Below are 21060 nucleotides of genomic sequence, written 5' to 3' on the forward strand. Positions count from 1 at the left end.
TTTTCTTTCTCGGTAAACAGCCCACGCTTAACATAACTCTTTTAAAACACGAAGAGTCATAACCATACATGCCAAGTGTAGAAGTGTAAGGATTATAATTGGCGAGTAAATGGCAGGCCTTTAGCAAACAAAAAAGAAAGATGAAGTTTATGGATTGGTTTGGACAACTTTCTACGTCTTTTAAGAATTTTCATAATGTTTTGTTTTGTTTAATTTTTAAACGCAGAGAAGGATACGTACTGTAGATCGAGTCCAGTATCTGTCTGGCAATCGAGCCTATAAACATGGCACGCACGAATCTTTATTCATTTCACCTGTTGTCATGTTAATCGAGCAGGGAATAGCAACTCCAAACTATTAAAAAACGAGTAACAAGAGAAATGGTATATTATTTGCGACCTTCTGTGAAAGTAATAAGAGAAATACGTTGAATTGATCGCTGATAAGTGTTTGTAATCTGAGAGAAGTACATTTGTCATTAAAAGTGATGTTGTGTCTTTTCTCTTAGTTGAACTATTCAATACGTGCTTTTAACCAATATTTTTTTCTTTTTATTCTTTGTTTTTACTTTTGTACCATGGCTGTTGCCAAGCAACAAAACCATTATGAAGACTTTGGTTATGGACTTTTTAATGGGGTGTCATGAAAGTTATTTTCTATTAAGTACACACCAACTAAATGCTTGATTATCTTAGTATGAAGTTAAATGCTCGTTTTATGGAGCAGCTTGGGGAAATGTCGAGTTTTCAGTCGATTTGGTAGTAAGCCGCAAAGATACGAAAAGTGGTTTTGTCATTTGTAAGCAGACAACTAAAAAGACCACGCGTTATCACGAAAATAAAGTTCTTTGTAATTTATTCTACCAAAGTTGCTCTTTCTTACCGAAACGTTCACGTTGTTGCCAGGGTTAATTTTAAGCTTTGAAACATTTACAAAAGTCGCTCCTTTATCGCTTATCGTTACTTTTGAAATTTATCTCCGAGTGAACTGGGAAGGCTTTTCGTGCGAAAAATTAAGTCGATAAGCTTGATTACACTGGGGTAGATGGATTTCTTTTGTGACCAGCCATCTGTGCGGAGGTCTAAGCGCCCAACCGATATTTTTGGACAATTGGGCCAGTTAATTAAAATCGAGACATAAAAGTTGGTATTTTGCATGAAATGTAAGTTACTGATTAGCGCCATTCCATCAAAAAATGCGGACACTGAGTTTGTAAAAATTCCTGTCAGTGCTGACAGTTTAATTTCAATAAAAGTTCTGTTCGTTTATTGCTAGTAAGTTCTACACTGTCTGTAAGGAAACTTGTTAGAAATTGCATATCAATACCATAAATAAATTAGGTTTTTTCTTTAATACTCTTATCGTCTGAAATTTATCGATCTTTCTTACTTAAGCCATGTGGTAACAAAAGTGAATACAACCGTAAAAGTTACGTTTCTACTACGTTTAAAGTTTGTTTCACTGAGCATTTCGAATGAATTCTGTTGCATCAAAAATATTTCTACGACTGTAAACTTGACCTGTACATGTTATACATTGGTACAACTACATTACGCAGTTCTTACTTCATTTTGATTGCTCGTACTACCGTGTATGAAGACAACATCATCACTATCTGGAATATTGTGGTTCCTTGCTACAACTATCTGTAAACGCGACGAACGAGAAAATCTAAAGTGAAACTTTTTCTGGCACATTGTTGCCGCCATATTAAATTTACTGTCCTTTGTGTATGTTAAATACATTCTGTTAATTAATAAATGAAACCCGAGGAAATTTAGTTGCCAACTAAATCTGGCCAAAGAAATGTGGCCAAATACATAAATGCTATTCAAAAACGTTATTTTTATTTGACTAAATACGGTCGACAAACATGCTTCCTTCTGTTGCTAATTGGAAAAGAGGTGATACTTTGGCTTCGTTTTAATTATTTACAAACCGAAAATCAGATATGCATATGAATGGCGGCCCTGGTATCCGGTAGATAATCGATGTCAGTCACCCATTCGCTCACCTGAAACTTTATTATCATTTCTTTAAGGGTGTTGTTTGCAATTTTGTGAACCTACGGTGCAGATATAATGTTTTCCACCCAGCAAATTAAATGAAGACGGAGGTGTGAAACAATTGGTTAGCCTCTGGTTTATCACTTATTAACCACATAGACGAAACATATTCGTCAGACCCATCATTATAAAATTACTCACATAGTACAGAGGCCGGAGGAGGTTATTGGACATCTTTTGTTTTACGTGAAATAATAATGATATACATTTTATCGATACATTAGCAGAAACATACAGCAGATGATTTTTTTTTTCGGTTCACTTTAAGTCGACTGTTATTACCCACCTGGTAATGAATGCATCTCAGGTTTTGGATACCATCCAGTTAATTAACTTGCGATGCATGAAAGCTAGCCGACTGAATTAAGTTGAAACTTTTCTTTGCTTCGAAACTCAGCTGCTTTGTAATAAATTAGCTTTAAAGATCTAGTATTAGTGTGTGTATTAAACATGAAACATTCTACCGAATGTATTTCCGATAATGTTTGGTATTATTTCATTTACATTTATATGAAAAAAAAATAATAATCGCTTTTTCTTGATGAAAAAGATATAGCTGTGTAATGATAAAGGATATAGCTGTGTATTTATAAAGTATTCTCATGTGTCAAACAAAACGAAATAAAAGCTGCACCAAATAAATTTTCCAGGTAATCTTTATTTGTTTTGTCGATATTCTTCGTCATAATTCAAAGGTATCACGTATGTTATAAAGTGAAATTTAATTTGTCAAAACAACGTTTAGATAAAGGTTCCTGTTCTAAATGAAATTTTAAATATATTTATCGTGAATGAGTAAAGTTGACATGTTAAAGTAGATATATGTTAGCGGATAACTCAAAAGCAAATATTGCGTAATGTAGCTTGATTCGAAAAGTTAACACAAAAAAAAAACAGTTAAATGAATTCTCAATTATTATAAGTAAAAATTTTAAAACGTAAAACACATTCGAGAGGGGCCATTCAAGTGTCAGTGAGAAAAAACTGTCATATGTAGACATGTCATTTTCGTTTAAACGTAAAGGGATGTCGAGAAATAGTTAAAAGAAAATGTATATACGTATTCAGTGAATACCATCAAAAGGAAAGCAAGACGTGCCAATTTTCTTAGAAAACGCTGTGCTTTTCGAATTTTTAATAATAGTTATTGTTGAACTCAAGTTGCGCTACTTGTTCGTATTTTGAAAATAAGTAATCTTAAAACAGAAATAAAATACGTGAAGGTGTTACTAAATTTAGGTTTGGTAGAAAAAAGCAAATTTACTTTCTTAACCAAATTGCCAACCAGTTCGGCAAAGCCTTTTTTGTTTACAAAGTGATTTTTCTTGACACCATGAGCGTTGGACGCAAATTTAACATTAACTTTAGTGAATCCAATTTACACGCTCAACATAATGGACGATTTACAAGTGTGTGATAAAAATGCTTATTTCCATAGCAAACCAGATGTGTTTATGATCATAACCCATTGTAGTTTTGCCGAAACTAGCGGAAATATGGAAGAAAATACGAAATAATTGCTGCACAATGGCGGTAACCTCTGCATCGCCCAACAAAGATATTAAGTTTTCAGAAAAAAAAAATAGTATAGAACCGAAAAACCGACATTGGAAAAGCAATTAAAGTGAAGCCTTAAAAAAGACTTTGTTCTAATGTCTGAAGAATCCACAATCGTTTTGACGAATCTCTTTTCCAAGTGAATCTGATACGATTCTAAAAAAATTATCGCAGTTTTGGAGACAAGTGAATGCAATCGCTGTAGTAGCGATCACTTTTCGTGTTTTTTCCTGTTTTCCTTCCTGGAAATTGCGCCACAAATTAATCTCAGATGACAAAGATTGATAACTTTGCGACCATGTCAGCTTACAATAAACAAAGATGGTCTCGCAGCGATTCAGAAAGAAGGCCTGTATATTTTAAAAATCTGCAGTTTTGTTCTTGTTTAGCCAAGAGGAAAACTGAGACATAGCCTTTGCTTGTTAATTGTACATTGCAATAATACTTGTCAAACATCTCGTCTAGCTTTTGAAAATGTCGATGCGATTCCGTGCAGAATCCACCTCCGCAAAAAGTGGCCAATTTACTTATTTTTTCGCAAAAAGACGTTTTGTGGACAACTTTGATGTATTTATCTTTTTTATCAGATACATCACTGTAATGGCCCTATTTAGCCGCATCCGTCCGGCAAACTGCGAATATTTATCGCTTTTAGACATCCATAGTCAATAGAATTTTTAAACAGTTATTTTCAATAGGTTAGGATTATTTGCATTTTCTTTTTTCTCTTTACTTCAGCGATTCTGTCTTGAATAGTCCAAACACGCAAACCAACGGAAATGTTTAATCCTTTTTTGTAAAATTTCTCAGCTTCAAAGTAAGACGCAAGTAGTTTTCGAAGATCCTTCGAAATCGAAGCGCTTTGAAGCGGCCCTTTTAGGACTGAAGGAAATTATACAATAGATTTCTCTCTTTTGTCTCAGTATATGAAAAGAGTGAATTAACACACAAAGACTGCGCACAACATTTAGTCTTTTATTGACTGTACAAACTTAAATACAGCTGAAAATTCCCAGGGCAAAACAACGCGGCCTCTAGAGATTGCATTAAAATATTGTTGGTACTACGGTCTCGCAATCGGCCCTTTAGAATTCAGAGTTGTCTGCGTTACGAAACTTCGCTAAAGGGCGCGTATACTTTTCAGAAGTGTCTGTTAACGTAACACGGGCGTGTCGTTTCATTAAACGCTTGTAAGTTGTGACTTCTCACAGCTAAGATTAAAAGGAAAGACTTATTCATTTTAGTTAGCACTTTTCAACAGCTCATCGTCTTACACAAGAATAGTTTGATATTACCTTAATAACTAAGTCAATGTAGATTGGGATTAAGAAGCGAGAACTACACGGGCGCGAGACAAAACCATTATTAGAAAACGCTTATAGCCGGTATCAAAACGTTCTTAGCTGAATGAGTAGATAGATTTACACGAATTAACTTTGGCAAATATACTCGACTTGTTCGTTTCGCCCACCAAAATTATGCGCCGAAAGTCTGTTAAGAACAAAAGGGAAATTTGAATGTCGGTGAAGCGTGGTCCCTTAAAGCGTCTACGAAGAATATTGAGCAATATTACATTCTCACCAAGAAAGAATTCGAGGTCCTTTAAACTTTTTTCTATAATTTCAACTACTTTAAGCACTTTGTTCGTCTAAGAACTAACATGTCAATCTTTTCTTTAACTACTTTAAATACATTGAATCTTGTAACTAAAACCTTTTAATAATTTGTATTCAGCATTCACTAAACACCCAAACCTTAGCTAGATTGAATCTATTAACTTCAAGAGATTGTTTTTGCTTTTTAATTACGCTTTGGTGCTAACTTCGGTTTTAAACCTTTAAATCAAACTGAAAAACATGTTTCAAGCTGTTCTGCTTCTAGCAAATGCTTTTCTGACAAAAAGCACCTTAAAAACAATGTTTTTAAAAACTTCTCTGCTACGTGCAATCGCACGAGTGACTCCATTCTTAGATATTGTTTGTCAGGTCTAAATATTAATCGGTATTTCGGCCATCCCATACGGATATGAACTGTAAGGATTCGGCTGAGAATAGTTCGGATGATGGTTCAATGAGGAACCTTTACCTTTTAAATACACCGAAGTTTGATCTTGGTATCCATAAGTTGGAGGGTAACCACAAGGGACGCTCGGTACACTTGAAGAGTTGGGAGCGTAAGATGAACTATTTTCGTTCGTCATCGGAGTTGAGAACGGACTCAACGACCCTGATATTTGTGGTGGAACAGGGCAAGGAGGAGGTATTTGGCTGAACGAATTGTAACCCAGACTGTTACTGCTCTGCTGTAAGGTGCTGTAGCCGATGCTAGTAGCTCCCTTGCTCCAGTAGTTTGCTCCGTAGTTGGGATAAACCGACGGAGGCGTTTCGGAGCTTTCGTAACGAATAGAGCTTGAGCTTTCGAAAAATCCATTGACGCTGGGAATAATTGCGCTGGTTTTTTCCTGCCCGAGCATGTTCGGCGGGTTGTTTTTCTCCTTTTTGCGCCATTTCGCCCGGCGATTTTTAAACCACACCTGTAAGAGAAAAAAATATATATGTCAAATCTATTGAAAGCGTTGTTTGTTTCTCGCGCTTACGTGTACATTGATGTACAGACGTATTAGCCGAGTGATGCGCAATCTAATAAATAATGTCATGATAAATTGCTGCTGTGAGTGTTTTGTGAATCTCGTCGTTAATAAAATGAGATACAAACACAAAAGTTTGACATTTATTTAATAGTCTACTTAAAAATCAAGCTTCCCTTCTCGCTAAAACCCCAATGTTCTTAGGAGATAAACGTTTTTAATGTTATCAATGGGAAAGCTGAAGTGCTGAGCTTCAAAGGGGCTGTATGAAACCAGACTAAAATGTCGACGAGCTACTGTTTTTAAAAGCCCAGTTAAGACCACGCTTTTATCCTTCGGAGCTAAGTGTGAAAAGTGAAATGAGTCCCCACAAGTTTTTTCGCACGTTTGAGTTTGTAATTAGGCAGCTTTCATAAAGAGAAGACGAAAGCTGGGCGCAGTAAAATGTCATTAGTTTTTTTTTTAAAGACCGGATGTTTCAGCGAGTTCGTGTATCGATATATTTTCGAGAGTTCACCGAACCTTTTTGAAAGGAAACATAAAATTTTACTCGTTGTTTAGCGTTTTCTATAACCATTTCAGAAAATTCACCTGTCTTTGCTAATCGCCACAATACAGGTACGGTTGGTATTCAGGTATTTGCAAAGGTGTTAACACTGAAAGCCTTCCAGTTCTATCATCTAGGTGGTACGGAAGATTTAACGGGGCAAAAAGGGCTTAAGAAGGCTGACAAGAAATCTGAGCACGAGATGTTCAATTCCTTGCTATTTTTTCGCTGGTCACGACGCTGAATAGGCGACAATCGAGCACTAGCCGGTTTGTTGACTGCCAGGTGCTTTTGAAACGGTTTGGCGAATCCTGAAGTAAACAATGTAATTGCACGGAAATACATTTTGAAGAAATGCATTAAAAAAGCAAACATCTTGACGATATTCGAGTCTTTAAAGTGATTCTAATCCCAATTTACTAGTTCTCCGCGCGATCGCAGCATTTTATCGACCAAGAGAATGAAAACTAGCCATTACCAAATTTTCTTTTAAGGCGGTACCATTAGTTTGAATATGTTCCAGGTTATTCTGTGGTGATGTAAATAATTTACGCGTCGAGCACAAGTACAACCAGCCTGTTCGCCTTTTTTCATTCCGTATTCAAAATGCAAGACTTAAGTGGCGCTTGTTTTTATGCAAACAAACATGCCATATTCCTTGTAAGCTTAGCGATAATAAAAAGCGATCTCTTTGTGCAGGAAATAGAGCAGTTTCCAGGTAAATTTTTGCAGGCCGTTTTCGTGCATCAAACCAAACGTTTGATAACTCCGTTGCGTTTCAATTATTTAACATCGCCCAACCGAGACTTCGCCCAGGTAGCGAACACCGGCCCCGACCCGAAATGAGTGTTTGTCTTGTGCACTCTACATACCCGGACTCGCGCTTCTGTGAGACTCGTCCACATAGCGATCTCTTCTCTGACAGCCATGTCGGGATAGCGATTCCTAGAGAACATTGCCTCCAGCTCCTGAAGCTGATACGAGGTGAAGTGTGTCCGTTGTCTTCGCTGCTTTCGCTTCTGCTTCAATCCATCGCCATCCACGGACGCACTCTCTGCAGGACAAAACGTAAACAACATTTATCGAATGATTAGCACCTTCCAGGGGGAATAAGAGCAGGCAAAACACGATCCGCGCGAGGAGACATTGAGTCCGTTCTTCCTGGAATGTGCCAAAAGTGCTCATTTCACTGCGTACAGCGCGTTCGCACGTTCAATTGTGAAAAGTAAGAACACATATTGTTGTTTCAGGCAAGATTAACACTTAATCCCTGAGAAATCCTGAACTAATTAGAACTTAGTTATCTAGAATCCTGGAAGGTAATCTACGTTCTTTTTCCCCGAGAGGAAAATCTTACCTTCGAGCGAGTCTACACACTTGTCTGACAAGTCTTTGCTCGGCCGATTGTTGTTGATGTCGTACGGCGGCAATTCAGGCGAGTCTCTTGGTGAACTCATCTTACTCGCGGGTATTTTTTGGTGCTGAAAATTCTCTGCACGATGATTTCTTGTGGCACTGCAAGAACCTTTAAGTCACCTTAGGCGCTGAGCTGGACTTTAGTATGGTATGTCTTGATTGCGAAGGTAAGCTGGTACGCTATAGGCCCGGCCGCGATCCAACCGGCATGCGTCCAAGTTGGGTCTGTGACTTTATGCGTCACTGAGTTTCTTTACAAACTGTACTTCGAAGCTCAAAGTAGCGTCAACCAATCACAACACAGCCTGATTATAAATAAACTCATATCTATATTAATTACATTTTAACGCTTTCAATTGTTTAGTTTGAAAAATACTTCGCAAATGTCAATTGCGGTGTGTGGCGCCGACTCTTTTGTGAGGTGCCGTTGGCTAATTATCCGCCGGAAAATTTCATTCACGTCTTTGCGTCACACAGCAGAAAAAAAAGCGAGGAGGCCACGGAACATCGAAACCACGAAATCTCTATCGAAGCGGACCGTTTCAGGCAAGTCAAGCGAAACAAACAGCGCGTTGTTGTTGAAAAGCTTCTTCGATTTTTGACTAAAGCGCGCGATTGGACGGAGGAACCGTCTGCGCTTACTTAATAAAGTATCGTATTCCTAATAATGTGTAAATAAAGTTGACTGTGCCAGGGCGAACAGGCAAAACAACTTGACAAGAATTTGTTGATTAAATTTTATTCAAGTACTTCATTGTCGAGCTAATACGCTTTGATAGGAAGCCATCGAGTTGTAATTAGCCGTGCTGCGTTTTGATTTGTAAACCGTTTGACTTTTAGCTAGCAAGAGGCTTTTTCTGTCATTCTCGTCCTGCATGCAATTGTAAATTAAAGGACGTTTAGGCCATCGTCAAACAGTTTAACGGTTAAGTGTCGAGCGATAAAAAACGGCCTAACTTCAAACCTATAATATAAATCGTTAAAAAAATACTGTTGATATTTTTTTTGCACATGTCGATGTCACGGCATAGCTAGGTCTCCCACTCATTGCTGATTAGATTTTTGGATGTTTGTTTAACGCACAAAGGCAAAATTTTCGTGAAGTCAAAACTTTATTAAAGTCCATGTATCGATTAATTTGTTATAAAAGACAGTGGCGAGTAAACAGAACCTTTTGAGACCGCTTTGTGTTGTCTACAATGAATAGTTTATTAAATTCGGTCTTGGCGCCTTCCGCAGATTTGTTTCATTCATGTGTTTTTGTCATTTTATTAGATTCACAAAGGCGCTTGGATGTGCGAGAAACCTGTGAATCCAAAATTGCGACTTGACGCAAAATGCAATTTAAAAAGTGTTTAGATATCACTTACGATGCTGAAAGTCTAACAAGATTCTCTGTAATTTTCTCATAAAATTTATCAGGAAGCTCTTTCTAAATTTTATTCGGCAAGAAATTATTTCTTACGCCAAACTTGTTAATATATTCATTATTTGTAGAGCTAGTTCCTCTACCGACAGAGCGGGTAATGTTTACTGAAAACGTTTTTACTTCTTTCCGATTACGTCAAATAAATCAGAACAGTGTCCGTCGGCTCTAGTTCTAGTTAGCTTTGAGAGTGTTCGAGGCTTAACGAAAAGCCACTTCTTCGGTTTTTGTACACTGTCTAATCTTCTCATAGGGAAGAAAATTGTATTCGTCAAATACTTAGGGACTATCCGTGTTGTCCGTCGGCTTGCTCTATCGCTTGCTAATTAGCTATTAATCTTGAGAAAAGCTAACAAAGATTTTTTAATTAACTAGAAACACTTTGCAAAGTACAAGTGAAACGTCTCTCTTCCTGCAGTAAGCTTGTGTTACTGTGTGTTCAGCTAAAACGTCCATTTATGAAACAAGCTGCCTTAATTGAACTTTTAAAGGGAGAGTATATGTTTTATGCCGAGTACTGTGTGCGACAACAAACAAAAGAATCGCTTTACATGGCACGGTTTCCTTCCGAAAGGAGCCGATGGGTGCGAGCTGTCACTGACGCCGAGTTTGATAATTTTACCAACGGATAGCATGGATGAAACACGGAAAGTGTTTGGACTCATTACTGTTCACGAATCTTTTTCCTACGCTCGAAGACCGGTCTGTAAACATTTATTGTCAGTAAAGTTTTCAAGATAAGCTACTTAAAATTTTACAACAAAATAGCTTGGTTTTCTATTTTTCTTTGATAGTTACTTTTTATCTGTATAAATTCGAAAATGACAAGACCATGTCTTCTTTTTTGATTCACTGTACATGTGGTAATATTGTGGATGTAACTGAAAATGTTTGTTGTGAATAATTAATTAGGGCTGGTAAGCTTTGCAATGTACATTCTGGATATAATGATATTATTCCTGGTTAAATTCAAGTACGAAAAGATTGCTGCATCTCTTAGTCTTAGTTGTACATAATAATAAACTGTATACACTTCGTCAAAGACGACATCAAAGATAGACTCATGTTATACCACTCTGTAATAAATAAAATAAGTCTGTTAACTGGTTGTTGAGATTATTTTCAACGCAAATGAAGTCCTAGCTTTCTGATTTAGTGTTTCGATCATTTTCGGCTTTCCCTGTGTGCATACCGCGAAATGTGTTCGGAAATATTTTGAAGACATTGTTCATAGAAGACTATTTTTCGGTAATCACACCGATTTCAACTTTCACTGTTCGCGTTATTGTTCCAGGTTGGTTGAAGAACATGTCTTATAGTCGATATTATGCTTTCATTTTATTTTTCCATCTTTGGCTGGCGTTATGTCAGAACATATATTTTTTGTTTAATCTGTGAAATTCGACGATAACAAAGATTCAGATTCTTTACTAGGTTCGTGGATGGCGATTTTGTTGTCTTGTGGCATAATTTGGGATAGGCTGACTCGCTAATGAATTACTTTAAACCAGTAGCTGCCTTTCACTTTCAAAAGCGACACCTCCTTTCCGCGAAATACAAATTTTTCAGATGTTCTTTGAACCATGTTGCCTTTTAAAAAACGGTATTATGTATTTTAGACATGCTCCTTTGAATACTATGAAAAATAGATTGTTTTTTGTTGTTGTTTTTAGCATGCAGTAGCCGACATTTTCGGCGCATTTTTTAGGCAATTTTCCAAAAAAGGAACGGTTGGTTATAAAGGGATCTAACCCTTCTCAAGCACGAAACATTAGTTCTTGGGTTACAGATTGCCAAAGGTTTTTGCTAAATGATAATTCTGAGAGTTTGGTGACACCTCAAGACAATTTCTCCAATGATGTTGATTTAATTTCGATTTTCTTTATCTCGTCACCTGTTCATCGGACGATGTATTGAGACTGGCTACAAGCGGTTAAATTCTGAAGTTAAACGCTCTTGAAAATAAACTATTAAGGGCTGACAAGGGACATTAAATTATACCGTTTTTCCTGAACTAATTGAGAGTTTATTAAAGTTTTCGCACTGAGGTATACATGTTATTGGTTTGATACAGTTATAATATAGTGTCTTGAAGTTTTTCGAAACTATTCCGAACAACGTGTGAATGGAAAGTTTTAATCCCAGAAGATTTCAAAACCACTCAATAACCCGGGAATTTGTCTTTGCGTATCCTGTTGAAAACTTTTACAACCAAGGAATTTTTCAATTAACAGGAAACCTCCACCTATTATTACTTTCTTTGTTTTGCGGCCGGTTGCCCTTGTAGTGAAGCGATGACAAACATAGTGAATTGTCACAAGTGATGACTGCGAGGACATTGATCCGAAATTAAAAAGTTATTACCTCTTTTCAGTGGATTGAGAGAAATGCAAACAAGGCATTGTTATACGCAAGTGACGTCTGGTGCAGACTCCAGTGGAGCAATAAGCGGTATGGCTTTCGCGGTTTACTAAAGCAATAAGCTGAATGAAACACAACAAAAGACTTTCAAGATGACAGATCATTGGGTTTGTTAGCTTTGCGAGTTGGAAACGTTGAATTAATTACGTAGGTCTGGATAAATAGACCAACCGTTTGGGCGATGCATCTTCACGTTGTTTGCTTTAAACGTGGTAACTTCTTTTTTGTCGGTCAAAGGCTAGATGTGCCTATTCGCAGCCTGCTAAGTTACTCTTATCATGCGTTTATAGAGCTTAACCAATTTGCTCGTAACTAAAGTGTTTGCTTGTTTTTGCTTTGAATCTTCTGAATCTTAATGACTTTATCCCATGCAGACTAAGCGAAGGACAGTGCCGTTTTGTCTCAGAAATCACAGCAAGCTCGAGTACTAGAGATGAGCCGAATCGCAGATGCTGAAGGTGCATTAGGATAATGCTGCTTCTCTAAACTATCTGAACAAAAAAAAACTAAACGATCCACAGTTACGTCAAGGCGAAACAACTTCATTTGCCAACATAAGCCACGGTAAAATCAACGTCTCAGAAATGCCTCCATCACTTTCACTCCAGCGTATGTAGTTTTACCCCCACCACATGGATGTCAATGAAACTTCTATGACTGAAAGTTCAACCTCGACACAACACAGAACAGTATAAAATTTTACGATAAGTACAAATCGTTTCAGTTCAACAAACAGGTCAAGTGTTTAGTGGTGTGTTCTAGCCCAGGTGTCTATCCCATCCATTTAAACTGCCGGCTTAGAAGATTACGCTATTGACACCAGATCCTCGTTTCGTGACCCTATTGTTCCAAGCTTGTACACTCCGATGAACGAGCCTAGCGACAAGGTATCGGCTTAATAGCTTATAACGGTCTCTGGTCACAGACATTAGCTGGCTTGAGGAGAGGCAAGTGTGCAATTACCTAGTCAGCCAACCTACAGAACCTTTGCTTGAACGACTTGGCGGCAAAGATAATGGAAACTGCCCAAGAGAAAAGAATTCTAAACTCTTTACATGGTACTCCACTAAATGTTTTCTAGTCAACCGGCCAGAAACGTAGTCAGCTTTCGAAAACGTTCCTTCCATTCCCTTTTGATGTCAGTCTTTTTATGTGACATGCAGTTAATCATGTCAGGGTTGTGGAATCTTCATCGTGTCCCAATTCGTACCGTCGAGCTCGGTTAGTAAAGAGAAGGAATCTAAAAGTAATAACATTGCTCATTCGTCATTATGCACTGTGTTCACATTAAGTGAATAAAATCACGGCAATGCAATTCTATAAACCCTTTTTCTGAGATATAAAAGGTTTATCGCCCTTATTGGCAACTGAAACGGGACAACGCTATCTTTAAATGCTGACAATACTGATAACAGCACTATTAAGTTCAGTATGGACCTTTTCAGTAAGCCAAGTCATATATAGCTCTACCTATCGGTGGGTTTTTTATTTTCCTTCAATAAACTTATCCAGAGAAAAACTTCAGAGAACGACTATTGGGTTTTCTCTCATCATGTTGTTAGTCAGTTTCAGCTGCAGAAACGGTTCCTTAGAGAGCTAAAAAGGCAATCTTCGGTATTTCATTTCCCGAGTTTCAGTTTATTTGGTATAATACCATGCTATTGCTCTGTAGCTTTCATTTTAAAGGGTTTGTTACACACAATCAAAGAAGATGGGTTACAAAACCCCCATATTTGACGCCAAGCGTGAGACGGTTGATGCTTTCAAACGTAGTGATGGCTCATCATAATATATTCATGATCGGAAACCGCGTGTTTACCTCTTGTGTAAACTTTGTGAAACACTTGATGACAAGGCTGCATCAAGACACCAAAAACATGAAACACTTCCTTTCAGAGTGAAACAAAGCGAGGCAACAGGAAATGAAATTGCCATGGCGGTCCCTTTTGAAATGGCCACCATCGACACTCCTTTGACGTCAGTGACGAACGCGTTGTTCATAAATGTCACCATTATTGTAAGCTTTTTATGGGCCGTCACATCGACAATGGGAAAATAATATCATTGATCCCTTAGTTGTTATTAAATATGTGCTGTATTGGCAGTTTTACCTCGTCAATGTACTATAAAGACAAGTGCAAACTACGTAGTATCGGAGAGGCGTAACATTTCCAAGCGTTGGGTGTAGTTTAGTTTTCACAAGAAGTACACAACTGCACTCATGTGCGTCAGTTTCACGTAATAATATTATTCGTTTCACTTCTAATAAGACATGCAACGGAGAGTCAATATCTCTGATAGCTTGTCAGCAGTTAAGCTCTTGTTACTGTTTTGTAGATTAATTAGTTTCCTCTGACTGTTACGTCGAGTAGGTCCAACCAGAGCCGCATGTCTTCCATTTCAAGTTAACCACTGAATGTTGTTAACACTTGGATTTCAAGAGTAAATTAAATTGTTCAATCTTATATGTCACGTATACTCTTCAAGTTGTTTAATCTTGATTAAAACTAGTGAAGCTATCTTTCCCAAGTCAAGGAATTACTGACAAATATTGAACTCGCCACTGAAGGGTGATACTATGATGTTCTATCTTTCAAACGATGGAGTTACCGACAAAAACCAAACTCGTCCACTGTAATTAGTTTTACCTTCAGACTTGTTTAGTAATAGTTGTATATAGTGTTCACAAAATCAGTTTTTGATGTCGAAAAAGGGCAACGCTTTAGCACTGACAACCACTGCACAAATTTTCTTTGAATTAAAAAAAAAATAACTTTGGCAAAACCACCTGGTGGGTAGGTAAGGTATTTAAGGTAAAACCTTGATTTTTTTGAAGGTGGTGTCTAAGGACTAAGTATTAAATTTATGTTTTACACAAATAAACAAAAATGATTTTAAAGTTATATACATTGAGCAACTCGTGTGAGTATACAATAACTGTTAAATGCCATGGACAAGAACTGACAAAGCCGCAATTAAAAAGTGGTTGAAAATAATCTTCTGATATCATACATTCATGCACTTGAGCTAAGAAAAATATCAACAAAATTAGTCGTGTTTTCACTTTAATTATTTTATTAGTATTCTTCTTAGTAGTCGGCATTGGCTCGTTTTGACTAGATTAACTGATGAATACAAATCTGTCTAGTTATCTTCGTTTAGAGCAAGCGGTCACTGACAGTCAATATATTACTGTCGATCTGCGACAAGACACAAACGGTAATATAAGCCTAGGATCAGACACAAAATAAACTTATAACAATGAACGCTTCGATAAAGTGAATAGTTCGGGAGTTTACTTCCTCGTGACAGTTGCGGTGGGTCTGGTAGCAGCTTCCGCAAGTTCTTACATGAATGCCAGGCTTGCTACCCTTTGAGAGAACAATAGAGGGGTATCGAATAGTAAAACAACAGGAAGAAGGCTTCTTGCACCAAAATCAATAGCAACTGCTCCACTAGTAGACCAGTACAATTGCAATTTAATCGATAAGTTTAGATCTCGCTAAAAAAATAGATCGTAAAAATTAGATCTCGTTAATCACAAGAACTCGACAATGCGTAATACCCAAAACTTACGGTAGGTTCCCAAAACACGGTAGGCAAGTGTGACGAAGTACGGGTACCAGACAAGTTTATCGAGAGGTGCCAAAAATTCGGTGCAGTGTAAGAGAGGGCATCCTAGTCAAAGTGGCTTTCCCGATAGTTTATCTTAACTATTTTCATTGAACAGTTTTTTGTCACCAAAGGAAAAACAGTCTAAAACAGCAAATATTTGGCACTCAAAATTGTGTACCCAATCAGACTTTTAATTGTCGAATAGTCCTCCTCAGACGCGATGGGAATTTTGATTGACGGGATGTTACTTCTTCCATAAAAAAAATTTGCTCCGGCTACCGAGGAGTCTTTAAAGTGCCTTAATTAAGCTGGAACAAAAAATGGCTTGTCGTACAGTTTTTTCTCTTTTTTTGCAAACTATGATTGCGAGACAAAATTCTCCTCGGCTAACAGATCCAATACGCCTACCGGACTGGCTCGTCTACATATGAAAAGGCTCTTAGAAATATCATCGCAAACTAGTAGTGCAAAAGTCGTGAAACAACATAATCCATGTCTAAGATACAGCTGTATTACATAGACTACACCTTCACTAATCCTATAACTCGTATTTCTTGCTTATTTTCTTTTGGAATTACTAACGAAAAAAAACGTATAGATTTGTATAATAACAATTATAAATTTCATAAAGCGTGTCAATTAAGTAGACACAATTATAACAATTACACACAAAATTAATTCAAAAAGTAGTTGGAAAAATCTCTAACCTCTGGTGCATATTCTAATAAACCCACCTTAACCGAATTATGTAAGTCTGACCGCAGACCTGTTTTAACTAACGGTGCACCGTTAAATTGTAACTTATTACTTTTTCTAGTGGTTGGAACAGTTGGAATTCCCAAAACAAATCTAATTTGGATGTGACTCAGTTTTGCCATCCAGATATTGCAAAAAGTCACCTTGACTCGTAAACTGATCTAAGCAATCCCATAGCATTTTAACTTTCCCAATGTGTGAAAGCCTATCTCTACCCTTGGATCACCCGTGTCACCAAAACGGAGCTGCGTCACCGGCAGTTTTGACTTGTCAGTCAACAGTCCACTGTCCTCACGCCACGTCATGTCATTGGCATCGCAGTTACACGCCCCGCCTGTTGCGCACGAGTCGTTCATTCCGCACGCGCACATGTCAGTCTTAGGAGAAGCTCCTCCCCAATACGTCATCTTCTCTCCGTCACGCGACACCCACCAGCCGTAACGCAATCCTTCCCACAGGAGCACCGAGTGATGACATTCGTATTTAATGAACTGTTCGCAATGGGTTGAAGCTTGAATGAGGTGTGTGATCTGAGCCAAGGTAACGCCGTCGTAAATCAGATTTTTCATATAGCTCCCAGGAGACATGTATCCTTTAACAATGGTCCTTTGCTCCGAGTTGTGACTGACCAGTGACACCCCCACGCCACCCTTATCAGTCATATTGCAACGCACTTTGAAGGTCGGTGAATCTTTATCTGGTTTAACATCGAAAACACCGCTGCGATTATAACCCGCTAATCTTAACTCACTGCACGATCTTGCATGTACTGTTAACACAGAGCTGGCGTTTATGGTAGCAACCTCGCTTTTCGCCGCGCAAGTATACAACCCGCCATCGTGAAAAGAAGTGATATTTATCATCAGAGTGCCGTTGCGCAAAATCTTGTGAGCTTTCGGCATAGCAGTGCCTTGCTTAGACCAAGTAACAGTACCACTGGTTGCTTGGCACAGAAGCGAAACCTTGCCGCCAACATAAGTCATAAACTGCGCGGCTGGGTGGGTGAGAAACTTTAGTTTAGGGAGTACAGAAATGTGCGCGAAAGCTTTGACTTCATTCACGTCATTTTTCGCAGTGCAAGTGTACCTGTCGCTGTCTTCTAAGCTAGCATTGCTGATGGTGAGCCGTCCCTTGACAGATGTCTCCGCGTGCATGCGCCCCCTCGCGGATGACGCTGTCCAATTGATCGCGGGTTCAGGAAATCCAGACGCTTCGCAGGTCAGCGTTGCGTTTTGTCCTTCCTCGATCTTTACGGGATGTGGTTTCTTTGTAAATCGAACGGGAACTAGACAGATAAAAAGGATGTGTCATAGTTTTAGTATGTGTGGCTTCTTACAATGCGCCTTTTCTACTCTCCAATATGTGATCGGTTTTCATTGTTCAAGTGGCCTCGGTTACAACGTATAGGTGTACAGTTGAATCCCGATAACTCGAACCCTCAGTAACTCGAACCTTTTTCGATTTCCCTTCAGGTCATTTTCTTACTAATTTTACCCTCGATAACTCGAACTCCCGACATCTCGAACCTATTTCGATTTCCTTGAAGGTTCGAGTTATCGGGATTGAACTGTATTCCTAATTAAAGTATACAAAAGGAATTATTCAGGGCAAGCAGACTTAAACCTTTTTATTGAACCGAGAATTGAGATGTTTTTATTAATAAGGTTTAACAAAAGCAAGAGAGTTACTCATACCATGAACAATCAACAAAATGGTTGATTTCGTAATTCCCAGAACATTCTTAGCCTGACACACGTACATTCCAGCGTCCTTGTGCAGTGTTCCACTTATAACCATCGTACCATTGTTATGTATCACGTGACGACCGCCGGGTAAAGACCCGTAGATTCGGTCCCAGGTTGTCTTTGGTGTAGGGAGTCCTTCGGCTTTGCACGGTAACGAGGTTGTGTGTGTCTCTTGGACTGTTACCACTTTTGATGGTGTAGTGATTGTAGGAATGGAAACAGAGATGCCCGGATCACCTGGAACAATAACATAAAGCAAACGAAAAGGAACAAAAGAAAATATGTTGATAATTCGAATTAATAAGTTGACACTGGCTAAAAATATTGTTTTTGGACGTTTCGGCCACTACTGTTGCCTTCTTCAGCAAGATAAAAATGTAAATGTTCAACGGCATTTTAACAGGACGCCGTTAGCCAGTGTCAACTTATTAATTCGAATTTTTAACATGCCTGGCTACAACCCGAACATTTTTAAAATATGTTGATGCCTGTAAGCGTCGTAAGCACGGTACTGGAGAGGGTCACAAATGTAAGCTATTAGGCGCGAACCTGTATAGAATGACTTATTTAGATGGAAGGAATGCTCATATGTAAAGTTTTGTTAGCAAAGCAGGAGGATTTACCATCACAGGGCGTGTCACAGGAAGAATGATACATCCCTGAGAATATTAAACTTTAATATTTCTATTTATATTTCATTCCACGTTTCTATAAGGTTTGTTTCTTATATCGGGGGGTTCTTACATTGAGGAGACAAGAGGCGCAGTGACACTAGGAATTGATTGGTCTGGGTTGGAGCGCTGGTGCACTGTGTCCGGAGTGTAGACATAATCTTCACAGAGAGGTAGTTTGTGGCTCGTAATCCGTCTTAATCTTCGTCAGTCGAAACAATCCTTGTTTATTTTCGGGGGTTTTATTTCTCCTTTGGTGTTTATCTACCTTGGAAAACTATTATTTTCAGGTTTTCCTACAATTTGAAAGTAGTCTGAAAAATGACTTAAAATACCGTGACTGACATATCTCCTTTAAATCGACTTACCTTTTTGTCCTTTCGGGCCTAAAGGTCCAATCAGACCTTTTTCGCCACGAATTCCTTGAGGACCTGAATCGCCTTTATCTCCTTTTGGACCTCCAAAACAAAGTCTCTCTTCTTCTGCACAAAACACTTGATTTAACGATCCTATCATTGTGCGAATCTCATTCTTTATTTCCAGTTTTATCTTGCGATTGATGCCTTTCTTGCTCTTGCCACTTGTCTTCGACTCGTTGCCTGTCCCCAGATCTCTAGCAAACCTTCTCTGCGGATCTTTAGGCTTGGTTTCCTGTAACTTCTCTGTGTGATCAAATCAAGGAATAATTTTAAACGTACAAGTCTTAAGAAGCTGATAGTTTGCGGCGATTTATTCATACTGAACCGAAGAATCACGCTGGCTACTTCTAAGTGAAAACTTTTTTAATTTTCTAACTGATACTTTTAAAATAGGGTTTCACCAATGTTTTACACTTTTTAGATTTTAGTTCTTTCTTCCATTTTGTATTCTTTTTTTTTTCTTGCTTGAGAAGGGCCATCATGTAAACTTCGTTCAATAAAGTCTTTTTTTGTAATGCCAAGTAAGGGCTTGACCTCGTCATCCTTAATGACAACTGTCAAACGACGGGAAATTTTAACTGGCAAATTAGAAACGACACCAGTTTTTTCAGCTGGCAGTGGAAATGTATACCTCTCTATGATCCAGGATCTATAAATAACACTTTTTTGAAACAAAAAGACACACAGCACAAAGTCCATGGCTCGCAGCTTGTAAATCATTTAATTCTCAATCAGCATTGATTGAGTCCTAAATTCTCACAACTTTTTATGTAAAACTAAAGAGGCAGTTCACGAGAATCAAGCACTTGAACATCTCACTCAACCCGCCCAAAATTCTCTCCAAATTGCATAGTTATAGAGTAAAAAAGCCACCCTTTTGGCGTTGTTTTTTCCATTAGATATTACTTTTTCAGGCAATCTTGTTCTGCTTCAAATTATTGTATAAGATCTAAGGAGAATTGGAAGAACAGAAGAGAATGTTCGTGTTTAGGCACAGTTGTAATCTAAAACTGTTATAGAGGTGTCCGTATTTTTGAGAAAGAATTTACAAATTTCGGTCTCTTTGGTCCCTGTGATCCACACTTACTTAATTTTTTCGGTCAGATCCCCTAGCTATATCATCGGCTCTGTGTTTGTAAGTACAGAAAAAGGTCTTCAAATGACGTCACAGCATAATCACAAACTAGAACACTGGGATAGCTCCTGTATTTACCTCGAGGCCAACATCTACTACTAGTTATCCGGAAAAAAGAAATGGCGTATGAAAAACCGGGACGATATTTATCAGTTCATTCTGATAAAGCAGCATAAGGAAAGGACGTGTATCTGTATCATTCTTTACAATCGAACTCTTCACTGAGATGCATGAAATCGAAGAAGAATTGTTTTTCTACTTACCAGGCGTACGGAGGAAATCTTGGATAGCCTGTTCCTTTGAAAGCTGAATCTCCAGTTCTTCAATTCTTCCACGGATAAGAAACAACTCGGCGGTATTGGTGTTAGATCTTATAAGAGTTGCTACAGAAAGCAACAACGCCAAAACACTCAGAGCAAAGGAGAAGCTTTGAAACGCATCCATTACTGATTTTGGGTCAGTGACACTGGCTGGGATTTTTTCTATCTTCAATATCACGTCCCTATTCGGTAATAAATACTCGGCATAAAGAAATATCACCACATGATATATGACAAGTTCACGGCCCCTACAGTGAATGGAATTCCTTTTTCAAGCAAAATATTGCTTGCTGGTTAATCCGAGAATGCGCCTACTCGACCACTGTGAGCAAGACATCTTTTGAAAGAACTCTTTCCACCAGTTCTTTATAACATTACA

The 21060-nt window shown here is 38.2% G+C and overlaps 2 protein-coding genes across 2 annotated transcripts; both read right to left on the reverse strand.

Moving 5' to 3' along the window:
- Positions 1-4578: 4578 nt before the first annotated feature.
- Positions 4579-10704, reverse strand: LOC144655439 (pituitary homeobox 2-like). The gene is made up of 3 exons (XM_078515690.1): positions 8115-10704; positions 7630-7811; positions 4579-6156 (listed from the first exon to the last, which is right to left on the reverse strand). Exons 1-3 carry the CDS (start codon positions 8212-8214, stop codon positions 5611-5613), a joined length of 828 nt encoding a protein of 275 aa, XP_078371816.1. The 5' UTR covers positions 8215-10704; the 3' UTR covers positions 4579-5610.
- A 4368-nt stretch (positions 10705-15072) lies between these two features.
- LOC144655440 (uncharacterized) lies at positions 15073-21049 on the reverse strand. The gene is made up of 4 exons (XM_078515691.1): positions 20625-21049; positions 19176-19469; positions 18086-18373; positions 15073-17676 (listed from the first exon to the last, which is right to left on the reverse strand). The coding sequence occupies exons 1-4, from the start codon at positions 20803-20805 to the stop codon at positions 16553-16555; spliced, it is 1887 nt and encodes a 628-aa protein (XP_078371817.1). The 5' UTR covers positions 20806-21049; the 3' UTR covers positions 15073-16552.
- Positions 21050-21060: the final 11 nt, after the last annotated feature.

This window comes from Oculina patagonica, chromosome 5, assembly GCF_052425735.1.
Source record: "Oculina patagonica isolate OP01 chromosome 5, crgOcupat, whole genome shotgun sequence".
Classification (NCBI taxonomy): Eukaryota; Metazoa; Cnidaria; class Anthozoa; order Scleractinia; family Oculinidae; genus Oculina; species Oculina patagonica.